Source organism: Watersipora subatra, chromosome 8 (genome assembly GCF_963576615.1).
Source record: "Watersipora subatra chromosome 8, tzWatSuba1.1, whole genome shotgun sequence".
In the NCBI taxonomy this organism is placed as follows: domain Eukaryota; kingdom Metazoa; phylum Bryozoa; class Gymnolaemata; order Cheilostomatida; family Watersiporidae; genus Watersipora; species Watersipora subatra.
Window position 1 is genome coordinate 63092491 of NC_088715.1, and position 15532 is coordinate 63108022.

General features: G+C 35.0%; 1 protein-coding gene across 1 annotated transcript in view; it reads right to left on the reverse strand.

Moving 5' to 3' along the window:
- Positions 1 to 371: 371 nt before the first annotated feature.
- The window catches only part of LOC137402830 (streptococcal hemagglutinin-like), a 46452-nt gene continuing 31291 nt past the window's right edge, over positions 372 to 15532 (reverse strand). The window contains exons 18-26 of the mRNA XM_068089339.1: positions 11195 to 14934; positions 8638 to 8800; positions 8381 to 8509; positions 7664 to 7748; positions 6978 to 7203; positions 3451 to 3481; positions 3113 to 3208; positions 1126 to 1279; positions 372 to 447 (exon numbers count right to left, since the gene is read on the reverse strand). Coding sequence (XP_067945440.1) covers positions 372 to 447; positions 1126 to 1279; positions 3113 to 3208; positions 3451 to 3481; positions 6978 to 7203; positions 7664 to 7748; positions 8381 to 8509; positions 8638 to 8800; positions 11195 to 14934 — 4700 coding nt within the window. The remainder of the gene's footprint in view (positions 448 to 1125; positions 1280 to 3112; positions 3209 to 3450; positions 3482 to 6977; positions 7204 to 7663; positions 7749 to 8380; positions 8510 to 8637; positions 8801 to 11194; positions 14935 to 15532) is intronic.

Genomic DNA, 15532 nt, shown 5'->3' on the forward strand with positions numbered 1-15532 from the left:
AATGTGACTGCAATATAGGTCAAGTATGAATTTTCAAGCTTGAAATTTGGTGTCAAATTGTTGATTTACATGTATATGCAGGCATTTACAATATTTATTGGGCAATAGTAGTAGCGACACTATTTATTTCTAACAGTAATAATAGCGCCGTAAGCTACAGTAATTGAGGTAATTCTTCTGACTGGGAACATGCTAACTTGTCAACCATGATAGTATGAAGAGGACAGAAAAGTGTCCGAACTGATTCTGCAACACATTTGTGGCCTTTTAATGGCATCAGATGACTTGGAATATGATATATGATCTGTTAACATGTTAATCTGTTAACATGTTAATCTGTTAACATGTTAATCTGTTAACATGTTAATCTATTAGCCATGTTGTTGAGCAGTCTTGTTCATAGAATTACCAAAATTTAGATTATTTGAAGCACCAGTTTTCTCCAAACTGTATAAAATGTGAACGCATATTAACACATATCTAACAATATTCGATGTTTCTTTTTCATTTTTAATGATATCACTTTTTAATGAGATCGTAGACTTCCAAAAAGTAAAATTTTCTAGTGATGTTTGGGCGGGGTTTGTCATTCAAGGTCAAATCTCACACTAATTCCGCTACATGTTAGCGGGGTTTAGGCACAAGTACCACTTAATACTATGCACACACTACTAGCAAAAAATCTTACTTCCGAAATAGATCATGCTTGATTGAAGCATTTAGGAACTCAGACTAACATATTGTAAACAATAACATAAATTTTCTCAGACGACAATTAACTACTGATTGAGACTATAGTTGTTTTTCAAGGCTTTTCAAACATCCATGCAGCTTTTAGCCGGTTTCAAACAAAATGATGCTTTAAATGAATTGAATTTTGGTGATTCTACATAAAGACTTTCCTCAACAGTAGAAAGCTTCATTTTAATATGGTCTAACAGGGCCTTGAACTGTTTGACCAAACATAATTTAAACATTTTATAACCCTGTGTACGCAGTTCATCTTATTCAACAAAAGCATACCTAATCACAGGAAGTCAGGCTAATTGGCAGCAGCAGCTGCTGAAAACAGTGATGGGATTACTGGTGACTGGTAAAGATTTAGTGATTGAGTGGGAGAACTACCTGCGGATCTTTGAAGGTAGTCGCAACTGTGTAGGAAACTGTTGCGACTGTGAAGATAGACATAGCTCATCGTCACTACCCAGCCTGTAGTCAGTATTAGCATTATACAGCTTTTTCTTCCCTGAATTCTTGCTGACTGAGATAGGCATCCAGTCTTAAAATAATATTCAAAAATTATATCAGCTGATATTTTCTTATATTAGCTACAACAATATTATACAGTACTAGATCACTAAAACAATATTATACAGTACTAAACCACTAAAACTAAATACCATCCTAACTGTACATTCCAGTAAAATTTATCTTTAAAATACAGTGAACCCGCCATAAGACATTAATTTGTTCCAGTGTTGGCATCGAAAGGCAAAAATGTCATATTGAGGGGTATAGAAATCCATAGTAATTATCATTATCATAATTAATGCAAACATCTCTTTGTTATATATAGTTATATATAGTTATATATATGTATAACTAAAGTTTATAGTACATATAGTACATATTATATTAAACGCTAAAATGTATAATAAACTTTCGCTTTCGCTTACTTTTCACAAATTTTCGTTTCACTCACGCAATATCAAGCATTTACGAAACAGAAAGAATGCTGAACTGAAAGAGCAAGAGCCAGCCGAGCATTGTATCTCTCGTTGTAATCCAGGGATGCATTGTACCGGTATGTAAAATCGTTTGAAAAGTCCTAAACTACCGGAATATAAGCCTTCAAGTGCCCCATTTAACTTCTGGTGATTACTGATAGATAAACAGATAGATATAGATTAATTCCATGTTTTTCAGTTTACTAAGTGATTTTTGCAAGAAACATTGCAGGCTTTATAATAAAAATAGAGCAAATAAAAACAAACCCTAGAAAAACATCAAAAATCTACAGAAAGTCAAGGGGTAAACGACATAGAAGCACATATCTTAAAAACAATTTCCTTCTAATTGAATCTTATGATAAGGTTTAATTGACTTGCTAAAACTCAAGCTTGTAAAGTCGCTAGGTAATATGATTTTCTTCTGTGATTTGGATAGACATTGCAAGTTGTTTATACCGTAAAACCTTCATTTGAAAGCCATGGCACTGTATTTTTCAACCTTTCCCTTTTGTGGCATTTTATAAGAGGCGACATTCAAACTGAGTTTGAGTCTGTTTTTCGACTACCTCATCAAAATTTTGTGGGATGAATTTAATCCTTTTACGGGTAAAGGGATGCTGACATCGCCTATATTTTGCACTCTCCTTCTGTTGTTGTGACATTAACGCCGTTGGAGTCAGCATTTTGGCTAAACCTTTGTCCATACGTCGAAATATCAAACCAAGTCAAACAAAAACTACTTAAAGCAAAAATATTAATCAGATACAGTTACTAATTATTTCGATAGTGTCGCTTTCAAAGTTTAAAAAAATAAAGCAGAGCTTTGAAGTTAAAAGCGGACTTCAATACGCCATTGCAATGGCTGCTACTACGTCGCACGATATTTTTGAAGAGTATTCCCATTGCTCATCAAAAGGCTTTAAAGATCGATTGATCAGTTTTCAGATCAGATTGCGAAGCTTGTTAGATTGTATGGAGGAATCTGAGGACAATGGATCAGATTTAGACCTTGGTGACTTCGAATCAGAGTGTAGTTCTGATGATTGTGACGATCAATTCTCAGATACACCGTCACAAAGCTATGGCAATCACTAAAGCGACAACGACAGAATTATTACCGATGTAACCGAGTCATTATGAGTACCATTTTGTGAACACTATTCTACTGATCACTTCCTATCATGGATTCGTAAGGAATGCCAAAGCGGGGGTTAAATAGAGGTAGCATTCAATTAAAGGGAGACGCTCTAATTTTCAACCTTTCTCCTATAGTGGCGTTCTATTAGAGGGGGCTTTCAAATAAAGGTGGCATTCAAATAGAAGTTTATGGTAAGAGTTAATAATGTGTTACTCAATGGCTAGTAAGCTACAACTATACTAACCAGACCCTTGATTACCATTCTTCTTGCTTCTTGAGTTCTGGGCTTTTGGTGTTTTTTTAACATTTGGAGGTGTCTGCTGAATGCATGAATCATTTTCTAAAATGAAATGACAGCAACTTGATCAAATTAAGCATATTGATGACGAACTCCATCACCTTTAGCACCAAAACGGGTGTTAAAACTGTGATGGAAAATATGTACTTTATTCTACATCTACTGCTATGCATTAAATACAAACAGCAGCCTTAGACAATTGGCAGAACTTGATCTAATTCTGGTACATCTCCATTTTTTAAAGGTCGAAATGCTTTTCAATCATACCGGTGGTATAAATTTACCTTCCTTAGAATCTATCAATGCGCTAAGATACTACAACATAAATCTTAAACAATTTAAAGCCGTAATTTATATGCAATTCATTTTAACCCTTTGAAGCCTTCTTGGCCGGTATAACGACAAGCACATGGCTCTGTTTACAAATGCTTTTTCTAAGTAATAGCGTAAATCAAGCAAATTAGTTTTTGCACTGAGTGTTGACTCGAAATCTTACTTCTATCTTTAACCATTTTAAATATCTTTATCTACTTCCTTCATTATAATAACAATTTTACTGGGACGATATCGTGAAAATATTGATGCGAATGTTTGTTAGTATGTGATAGATGATTATGATGCAGATCAAGAATTGTATGATACTACTTACAATCTTGCAGATTATTTTGAGTCATAAAACAATGATGAATGTGTGCTCGATGGATATGATGCGACTTCAAAGATTTTAAAGTTTTTAAAACTATACAAATTTTATGGTTTTAGCCTGAAAAACTGAAACAATTTTTTATAAATTTGGCGAAGCTTGCTTTGTGTTGTTGACTTTTTTCCTAGTGTTTTACCAATATTGTTGGATTATGAGCATATTTAAATATAATAATATCTAAATATGATATTAATATTAAATGAATGCATATATAATAATATTTGATAAAAGTTTTAAAACTTCCTAGTGTTGGATAAATTGCCCAGGGATTTATCCAACACTACACACATTACACATATTGACAAAGACGGTCAGAGTTCAAAGGGTTTACTAAATGATTCTTCACAATGCAAGAACACACTGAAATTCCAGTAGCTTGTAGTGACACACTAACACAAAGAAATTTAACGTCTATTCAGGATTAGCTGAAAAGACATGATGACCAAAGAAGGCAGTTAGGTTTCTAGGCCAACTCAAATTGTCTTACGATGTTTCCATGTGACTTCAATGGTAGAAAAGCAGGTCTGTTGAGGTGGACTTTGAGATGATATAGCTGGTTCAAGCTGTGACTTCCCTAAGGAATAGAATTATTTTATGAACAACGGCATTTATCTCAGCATAACAGAGCTATTGTATTGATGATGGTTTAACTAACAATTCTCTCACTAAGTCTGCTACATGTACATGTAGATAGCAGATGAGTTACGTCTTACTAAAACTTAAAGTTTTAGTAAGAAGTTTACAGTAATATGACTGTATCTGAACTAAAATGCAATATAATCATGAAAAGGTGCGATAATTATTGTTAAGTTAAATATTTTCTTATATACTTATGCGTTCTACAATCATCATATTACTGTAAGTATTGTTGCTGGGTGAAACCAAAACTTGAATAAATCATAATTATTTATTTGCAAGACCAATGCTTTTTATGCAATATATTATCTAGAAAGCATCATTGTTTTCAATGTATTACATGTAATGTACAGTACAGCTAATGGTAGCATGCACAGTATATTATTGTTAACTATCTACTGTCAACAAAGGAACTTTATATATTTAAAGTTAATCATTGAACAACTTTGATATACTAGATAAGTACACATCAGCAGTACATGTCTACAGTGGAACCTCAGTTCTCAAACATAATCCATTCCAGAAGGTTGTTCGAAAATCGAGTTGTTCGAGATCCGAAACAATTATTCCCATTAGAATTAATGTATGTAAATTTAAATCCGTTCCAAGCCGAGATAAAAACTTCGGTAAAGTGTTTTTTAACAATTTACACTATAAACTGTACTGTATACTGCATACTATAAAAACTGATAGATATAGATCGTGTTTATTTTTAATAAAAGATTTTACATCTATGATGATAAAAGCAGAAAACAAAAAGTAAACATTCCGTATGTTTTGCTTTTAAAACATCGAAAACGTTCTACCTTAAGATACAATACCAAAAATTGCAGAAATTGATAGCGAAACAGCGAAAAATACAACAGATCAGTTACATCAACAATTGTGTGAAAAAAAATATCAACAGCAATGGCACGTTTAGTTCACATTTTTAAATGAGAATCCTCCTCCAAAACAATTTAGGTTAACTCAACTGGAGAAGTTGTTTCTCTAGCAAATCTCTTCGGTAGAGGGATGTTGTCTTAGATGTTCCTTCCTTTTTGTAAAGAATTTATTAAGCGTAACTTGCTTCTCCCTTTGTTAATGAATGTTTCCATGCTGTTTCAGGAGCTGTTCCGAACCTTTAATGCTAATGCGCGTGCTCCGGTTTGGTCGGGAACCAAACATATGTTCGAGATCTGAGACGAACAAATATCAATTTTTTGGTCGAAAACCGAATTGGTCAAGAACCGAAGCGTTCGAGAACCGAGGTTCCGCTGTATTTCAAAACAGACGCACCCTGTTAGCTTATCAGTCTACTAGTAGTCGAATACTTTCCATAATTTCTTAGCTACCATCAGGCAATGCAAAATTTGAGAAGTCAGTCATTATCTTGAGAACGCCCCAAAGACCTTGTATGCAAGTTTTACCAGGGTTGAGATGCACGTTGTCTTTTATCTAAAGGAAGATTTTTGGACTAGATAATCCTTTTTTATCGTTTTTAATAACTTTGAAGAATGAAGCTTTGATTCCTATGTCAATCATTTGGTGTAGGATCAAATCGTTTCCATAAGGTTAAGAATCACTTCACGTGTGAAGATAACGAAGATGTTTTCAAGTCAATTTCCTTTTATTTTCTTTAATTATTAAGACGATAAGAAAAATGGCAGTACCAAAAGCTATTTTCTCTGAACATCAAACTTCATCGTAGAAATCACTGTAAAGTCGTGCTCAAAAAATTGATAACTTACTTATATTTGAATTTAATTGCATTTGAAAGGTTATGAAAAGTTTAGAAGCTTTTCTGCACGAAAACTGTTGGTAGGAAAAGACTATCAAAGTAAAATACGTTTTTCAATCAGATCATTGATATGCTATCGACATCAGTGATGGTGAATTAGAAATTTGTAGGGTTTATGAGTATTTTGAAAGTTACAACAAATTTCAAGTAGTTCCAAGCAGTAACTTGCTCGCTACTCAGTTAAACAAACCAATGCCTCCGAAAACTGATAGACCCAAATTTTGGTGTAAAAAAGTGCGACCAAACATCTGGCAGCAAGAGAGTCAATATATTACTTGCGCTTGATTTTTTTTGAGACAGCAATTATTTTCACTGGATTTATAGGTGACTAAAACAAAGTAACAAAATCATATTTATGCAAGTTGATTTAAATTTGTGAGTTCAAATTACAAATTGACTAAGAATGACATTGCTCACCATTACCTGTTTTTTGTTTTGATGACTTAACGTGAGTCCTTGATAGTGTACTCAGTAAAGGCTTCTTTCTCTTAGTACGCTGCATAAAGAGAAAGAACAGAAAGGTCTTAAAAACTTAAATTAAAATAGACTTCTATAAAGCAAGCGCAACTGTATTCACAGACATATACGAGTCATAATAAATCCTGTACCAAAAAGAAGAGCATTTGTGGGTGTGACCTTTAACAGAAAAGCTAAAATAAGAAGAAAAGTGTGTTTATATAGCTAGAGCTTACCGCTAGCTTAGATCTCTTCACAGGTGGAGACGAAGGCACAGAATCTACAGAGTCAACAGATGAGTTCACCAGAGAAGAAAGTGTAGAGTTGAGAAGGCCATGCTGAGCAGCAACTCTGTCTGTTTTAGCAAGGTAGGTGCTCCTGAGACCTGACATGTCAAGGGAAAATGAGCCGTCTGAGAATTCATAAGGGTCGTGGTGTTTCCCCAATCGTTTAGCTCTTGTGCTGGAACATATCAAAAAAAGATACAGAAGGTATACCAAACTATGCAATAGTAGAAAAAACTGAGGTAAGCCAATATTGTTTCATCATTGTTTAGCAGTCTGCTGCCTTAGTACACATGACACTCAGGACAGTCTTCCGGTATTCAGCATCAACTACACGACTGACCAACTTCTGTAGTCAGCCTTCACAATCTATATATAGTCAAGAGACCGGATAATCGAGAATTATCTGTCCATAGTACGTGTTAAAATCTCCCTCACAGTGTAGATTGCCTCAGCAGCTTCTTGCATTAGTTTCGAAACTGTTAGATAAGTCTGGATGCTGTTAAATGTTTTTGCTATCTGATGCAATAATTTGTTGTTTAAGCATGTCTTTATAATTTATCAAACAATTTTAAACAAAGACTACAAATCACTACAATTTACGAATGTCTTTTTGATATGAAATAGTGAGCACCAACCTTGTCAGAGCAGCAGGTGCAGACTGCCTATACTCTCTCCTGTTAGTCCATTTAGCGAGGCTGCTGCTAGACATTGACAGTGAAACTGTAAATCAAATTAGAGCGGCTGATGCAATCTGGCTATTTTTAGATGCACTTTCTTAAATAATTAACAACTTTTGTACATTACACATTCTTGTAACATTACACTTACAAAGCTACGATTTTGTTTCGATGAGCTAGAGGTTAGGGCCTAAATACTTCATAGATTTTGTCAAGTATAAAACAATGTAAAAAAGAGTTGCTTCACCACAAAAATCAGCTTAATTCACAAATAATGGTAGCAAAGTGTTTGCGAAAAACACTCGGAGTTATTACCTTTTAATGAAATACAAAGCATTGACTCAAGTCTCAGCAATTTCTTGCCAAATTGCAATGCCAAACTTATTAAAGATTATAGTCATAATTTTTTCTCACCAATTATGCTCACCAATGAAAATGCTAAATAAAACTTCTCTAGAAATACCTATCGCCACTGCAATGAAAAATGGATATCAACTGCAGGAACATGAAAAGGATAATAGCTTGCACTTGTACATGTATGTTAGCTTGACTAGGCAGTGAATGACATGAAAAAATATCCTATAGCGTTCATCAGTAAAAAAAAATCTAATAAGTGATTAGATCATCAACCATAAACTGTGAACCAGAGGCTGGCAATGAGAAGCAACAGCTTACCTTGAGACCTTTGCAGCTGTCCTTTAGACTGTCTACCTGCATTCCAGCAAGGATTATAGCGAGCGAATCTAGCGAAGCGTCCTTCTTTCATGGTGTGAAAAAACTTTTTCGAACTTTTCCCTGATGGTTCTGCATGAAGGCAATATGTTGGATTACTGTTAGTTTTACTATAAGATCACTGAAATTATAGAATGACATCAGCAAATGATAGCAGTGGATTGTCGGGTTGGAACAATTTAAAAAAAGTATTAGTGAACCTGCGGGAGCAGAGGGTGTGGCTTGAGAACTACGCTTCCTTGTTTCTGAAATGGATTCCTCAAGCAGAAATGATCGCAGTTTATCTTCAAACTCATCTACAAAGCCGCTGTCAAAGAAGCCAGTATCACTAGTCTTTCGCTTTTTGATTGGTCTTTTCACAATCTATAACACAAACATTCTTAACAGGTGAATTTTATTCTAAAGACCTGATTAAACTTGTCTATAATCACTACAGCCAACTCAGCAGAAACTATAAAACTACATAAATCTCCTTGAAACTATAAAAGCTCTATGAGACTATTAAAACTTTTTAAAACAGAAAGCAATAAAAATTATTAGATCAACAGTGGTCAACTAGCATGTATTAGACTAGCAACTATGTATTCAACTAGCACTGACAGCTGACTTACTCTGTGTCTGAAATGGTCTGTCTAAATAACAATGAGCTTAAATTGCTATCAAGAATGTCAAAAATTCAACTGCAATAATAAGAAAAACTTGCATGTCATGTGCACTATTATTAGTCTATAGTTCTATACCTTAGCGAATTATCTTTTTATAAGCTCATATTGCGAATAAAGCTTTCCGTGGGAAAATAGGAATAGGGTACATACAATTTTACCACAACTTATAAATTGTGATACAAATAGGAAACCTAATGTCTTAAAAAACTGAAGAATTTAATAAAAAGTATAGCAGTTCAATATGACTGCAATTACTATCTGATTTAAAAGCATGTTTTATAGAATGGACTGGATAGTATATTTTTGGTCGTTGAGATATTTTTTGTCTCATTCTTAGTAAAGCTCAAGAATACTTAAAATAATAGAACATAGAAGAGCAAACACATCGATAAATTATACAAAAAAATTAAATTATCATAATAAAACCACTGTATGTGTTATTAACCCTTTGGGTGCCATTTTCACATTTCTGCACAAGCGATTACGTGACCCGAGTGCCAATTTCGCATTTCTGTGAATATGCAATGGCTCAGAATTAATGAAACTTATCGACCGGTGAATAAGTATATGTTGACAAAATGTCTACAAACCTGATATATTCATAGTAAAAGTATATTTAGATTGCCACTAAATTACTTTTAAACAGTTAAGACGAGTGTTTAATTAATAGTGGCAAAAGAAATGGATAATGGCAAAATAGCACCCATTTAATCGTGATGCTGCAAACTTTTTAATATATTTATCAATACTTTCAAAACTTCATGGCAGTCCCCTCAACCTGAGTTCCAACATGGTATAAACCTTTATTAAATATTAAAAGGAAACACTATATTGCTTGGTAAATGCTTTTCTACCAATAAAAAGTATGCTTTGCAAAAGTCATAGATCTGAAACATTTGTCTCTATAAACAAGATATGTTTTTGTATGGTGTTTTATGTCTAACATTGTTACAGTGTCTTTTAGTGTAAAGTCGAAACCTTTCGTTGTGAAAGCAGTCTTTGTCTTTAATTTTAGGAAGTTCTTGCTGTCGATAATCATATTTTGAATGGTACAAATTTATTTGTTACTTAATCTTACAGTTTTTCAGAGCTGAATTTCCGGTTTAATTCATATTCATATTACATTATATCATCCTGCATTAATTTATTTTGGTTTGTTATCTTAACACTTCTAGCAGCAAAATAAAATGACTAGCATTTATGAAATACGAACTAGAGCCAAGACAAAGTGCCTTTTTCTTTTTAAAAAAACAGGCTCTTTTGAATTCGGCATCATCTGGTTTGCTATAAGGTACAAAACAGGTACTATTGGTTTTATTCTGTTGTTGAAAGGGTTCTAATGATATATTGTAAAATTGGGCTAAACAGACCAATAATATAGCAAAAGCCAAAACAAAATGCCATGCTTTTGAATGAAAGAAATGTGGCACCGTAGCTCTTGGAGCAATGACTAAAGCGGCAGTCAAAGAGTTAATAGTTTCTGATTATCTAAAGCTTTACAAAGTAGCTGGTAAATCAACTTCCTATCAGTTCAATGCGAGCTACAAACCTTACCCCACCAGCATTTTGTAATCTACTACATGTAAATGTGAATCTGAATCACCTGTACACAAACAACTCAATATGGTTCTACATAAGGTCAAGTGTTATGGACACATTAAAACCAGATCTATCAATATATCTAAGCTCTAAAGCTCTTGATTAAAAAAAAAGAGTGAGTTAATACTTCATAACCATTAAACAAAATTAACGACGTTTGTTTAAAGCAATCACTTTGGTATAATCTGTCTAAAAAATCAGTCGAAATTAATTTCAAGTTCTTAATGACTTCAGTTTATAAATACAGGATAGACATGCTGAGAATTATAATGCACTCAACGGAGGCCACACAATGGCAAAACTATGTATAATAGTTTACTGTCAAAACCTTGAAGCAAATAACGAATATAGACTTTGCCTAAATTATTAGCAAAAATGATTTAATAGCATCTCATTGGCATACACAATTAATCAGGAAGTCCGCTAAAAACTTCAAAATTTAAAAACTCTAGCAATCATTTGAAAACATGTCAGCATAAATAACAATTCTTACCTCTGGTGACGGGTGTCTGAAGAAAATTGGAGGAGAATCCTGTACAGATAGCATTTTCGATGGTATTATGCAATTTTTACTATCTTCTACAGATTGCAGACAGCCTGGGATAGAGTTTTCCACCAAGGTAGAATCAACAATGGGCTTAGAAGACGGCCCTGATTTTGGTATTTTATCATCTATACTAGAATTTGTGGATTTAAGAATTGACTTTGGAAAATTTGGGAAATTGTTGCCAGGAGTGTCAAACAAAGCAACAAGTTCACGACCTCTAGTACGAGGTGTCATAGGAGTGACATGAGCAGCTTGCGATACACGACTAGCAAAAGATACTCGAGTGCAAGAAGGCATTTTTGGAAGGCCATCTGTGTGTATGTTTGATTCATTAGGAGTTGGTAGCTTTTTGAGGTCTTGTTGTTGATTCAATATAGTTCTTGTTACACTTGCTGTCGCGTCTTCAGAAGTCAACACAGATAAATGTTTCTCCGACAATTTGGTTATAGGCGTTGCTACATATTCAGAAGAATTATCCAGGGTGTCATCATGCGATGTTGAATCTACTGTCTTGTATTCATCCTCCGATATGGCACAGTTCCTACTTATTGAATTCGAAAGCTTTTTGAAGCTGCCTTTGCCAGTGATAGGAGAGCATTGAATAAGACAGGTAGAACTCCTAGCAACGTTGTGAGGAGAACAGGAGGATGGAGAGCCCGAAACCGCAGATAAACTGTTCGGGTGTTCATCGGGAGTTAGGTTCCCTTTTACGGGAATATCATTAGCATCATCTCGAATGCCTTCACTCTGAGCTTGGCTGAGCAAACTAGATACACTTGAATGCGAAAAAGTAGCTGACCTTTGAAGGTTTGAGACGTCTTTCATGATAGGTGATTTGGTTACCTTGGCAACATCCATTCCTATGTTGACATCACAATCATTGTTTTTAGAAAAGCTGCTCAAAGAACTGCGGGATTTATCTAAAAAGGAAAAAGAGCTTAACAATTTACTTCCATGACCAATGGGAAGTCGTTTTTGGCTAATAAATGACACACTTGGGCTTTCAGTAAAACTTGATGAATGATCACTTGTCTTCAAATAATCAGTTTTTTGCTTTTCAAGCTTGTCCCCGGGTGACACTTTATGGTCAATAGCATACTTTGCTAATTTATTATCAGGTGTCTGATCAGTAGACATAACACCGCAATCAGGCTTTGAATAGGACTTTGAACCAAAATTAATCGGTAATGATTTCAACTTCTTTCTAAAGATTTCACTGTTAATGCTTTGATCACTGTTCATACTAGCTGCTTCAATCAGAGCGTCTTTAGAGTTTTTTGTGTCAGCATTTTTTCTTAATCGACTGCTTGCGGTTGTTTTCTGTACATCTACAGAAAAACCTAGTGCAGATCCAGGTTTTGCAGCTCCTACCCGAGTCGAGGGACAAACGCCACTTACTTCCAGAGTTTTAATCTTGGCATCGTCTGAAGGAGAATCTTCAATACACTGAGAGAGGCTAGTCTCTAATAACTTACTGCATACAGATGATTCATTCACTTTCGAAGTCCTTAGTGAAGCACCACGTAATCCCTTGTCAGCTTTACAGCCCTTAGCCAGAGCTTGATAACTGTGGTTGATGACTGCGACATCATGAACTTTATTTACTAGCTGAGTGCAGTCAGATCCATGTTGCTTACTGTTGGAATTAGTCATAGCATGAGAACTTTTACTGTCATGTACAGACTGGTCTACTTGCAAACTCTTGCCAACTATGATTGAGTAGTCAGGGTGTTCCGAAGCAGAAAGCTGTTTCGAAGCATCAAGTTCTGTTGGCTGAATGCACGGTATTGATTGAGCACAGTCCTTGATGGTAGATGAGTTAAATATATCTATTTGCTTTCGTTTAATAATCAATATATTCCCTTCTGCATCCTTGATCTTACCACCAGCTGAAACGGAGTTCAAGTTAGCTAGTGGGTCTGCAGGCAGGTCATTATTTTTCAGAACATTATGAGAATGATTGAGCAACTCAGCTTGAAACTTTCCAACTTTGAATTGTCGTGCAATCTTTTGCACCGCTTCTTTGGCTGCAATCCTCTTAGAAGTCCTTCTCACAGTTGAAAGCTTTGATGCTGATGAAGATAATTGTGTGTTCGGCTCCTGCATTTTACCACTTCTAGCGGGTTCTGGTTTAACTTCGTTTTTGCCAAAAGATTTGTTCTGAGAACGCTCAATGACGTATGTTTTATTGATTGCTTCATCATTCTCAATTACACCTGGCAAATTACAAACCGATTCTCCACAATTCTCTTCTAAAATGGCTGCTTTGTTTGTGAGTACTGATATATCAACACCAGAAACTACAGCTTGAACTTGCCAGCTCTTAGTCAAAACTCTGCGGTTGATAATTCGTGCATTATGTATTACATTTGGCAATTGACATTGCAACATTTTAGAAATGGTTTCTTTCTCAATAATAGAATGCTCAGCTCCATTAGAATGTTGTAAGTTTAAATTGACAGAAACATTCTTTCTTTTGGAGATTCTGCAGTGATGACGAGAATGTGTTTCAATGGATGTATTTTTATGCTGACCTGGAAGAACAGGTGAATTGGAGTTACTTGAAATCAATCCGCTTGATCGGATTTTGGCAGTGTTCAAAGAGGCTAGTGGAGTATCTCCAGAAAAATCCTGAGCCTGGGCTACAACACTAGAAATTTCGTCAATGGACATAAATAGATTACCTTTTCCATTTTTAAATATAGGGGTGACAGCTGGAGAAGGAGCATTCTGCTCAACATTCGACGAGTGAAAAAATGAATCATATCTTTTGGGAAGAGGAGTGGAGTGAATCATCGAATATCTTGGTGTATTAGGCTTCTTTTGTAGTGTGCTGAATTTTGAATCTACTGGTACAGCGTCTGATGAGGCATCATCTGCATGTAACTGAGGCATAGCACAGAACAATTTAGTCACTGCAGAAGATGTGGAAGTAGGTAATGGCGAGATTTTGGATAAAACTACTACAGGCGACCTCTGGTCGGTGCTTTCGAATGTTGAAGTTTTCAATATAGCTTTACCGTGGGTTTCTTTTAAACCGGTCTGGCCATTACAATTAGCGATCACTTGTTGATCTATTAGACTAGGAGACCTATTTTTGGAAGATACTGTACATTTAAATACAGTCTTCATAGCTGATCTTGATAGACTGCTAGCTTCTTCACAATCTTTCCATTCCTCATCCTCAGAACTGGAGCTTGTTAGTTTTACACTGCGCCGCTTTGACTTTCTCGTCTTGGAAAATTTCCTTCGTTTAACTTTACTGGCTACTGATCTAGTTCTATGATGCAGAGCAAGCTGCTCCTTTCGAGCACTGGAAGCTTTTTTAACAATTGGTGCTTGTTCCGACTTTCCAGCAGAAGACGCCAGATCTTTAGTTGAGTCCAGTGCAAAAAATTTTTCAGGTGATATGAAAGAGTGGCCAGAAGCTTCATCCAACTCCTGGGTTGGCACCATTCTTACAAGACATCTGCTAGCTGGTAAGTCATTGTGGTCTTTATTACGGGCTTCCGGATTTTGTGCACAACAGCCTGCTGACTGCTGAGTAAAGTGGACTTCTGACAGCTGAGTATGATGGGATTCTTGCATGAGAAGATCTTTCAGAGAATGACGAGGTGTAGGAGCTGAAGAGCCATGCTGGTTGTCAGTTTTTTGGTTAGGTGGGGTGTTGTGTTCACTCTGAACAGCTAAAACAGAGCAGTTGAAAACTAATACAGCCATGAGTTGAGTAAGCATAATGAGAATACAAAATGCAGTAAAATAAAAACTACCTTTATATTAATTTTGTATAATAAATATTGATAAACAAATAGAAACGTAGTATGTGAGAGCTTACGTATAGAATATTCTGGGGAGAGTTCTTCCCTGATCATTATGGTAGGTGTTTTACTTCTAGGCCTAATGCTCTTGAAACCACTTTCTGAGCCTGTAATATGTAATTGACAATTATTTATTATTATTATTTTACTTATGTTACAATTATTCCGATTCATGATCAGAACTTGTAACTAAACTACTTTACAATAAACTATTTACAGTCAAATGAAAACAGTTAATACATCCATTACAACAGCTCTACACGGTTGAAGAGGCATTTAATAAAAAATATAATATTATTAATATAATTAATAATCACAAAATTATTAATACAATTTTGTGTAATATTTGAGTGACCCATGTCGGCCACGAAGTTTCAACGAATTGAAATTACAACAAAAAATACGTTTCTGTATGTTGCGAATGTCAATAGGCAGTTTCTTTTGAAAAAAAGATGAAAAACATCTT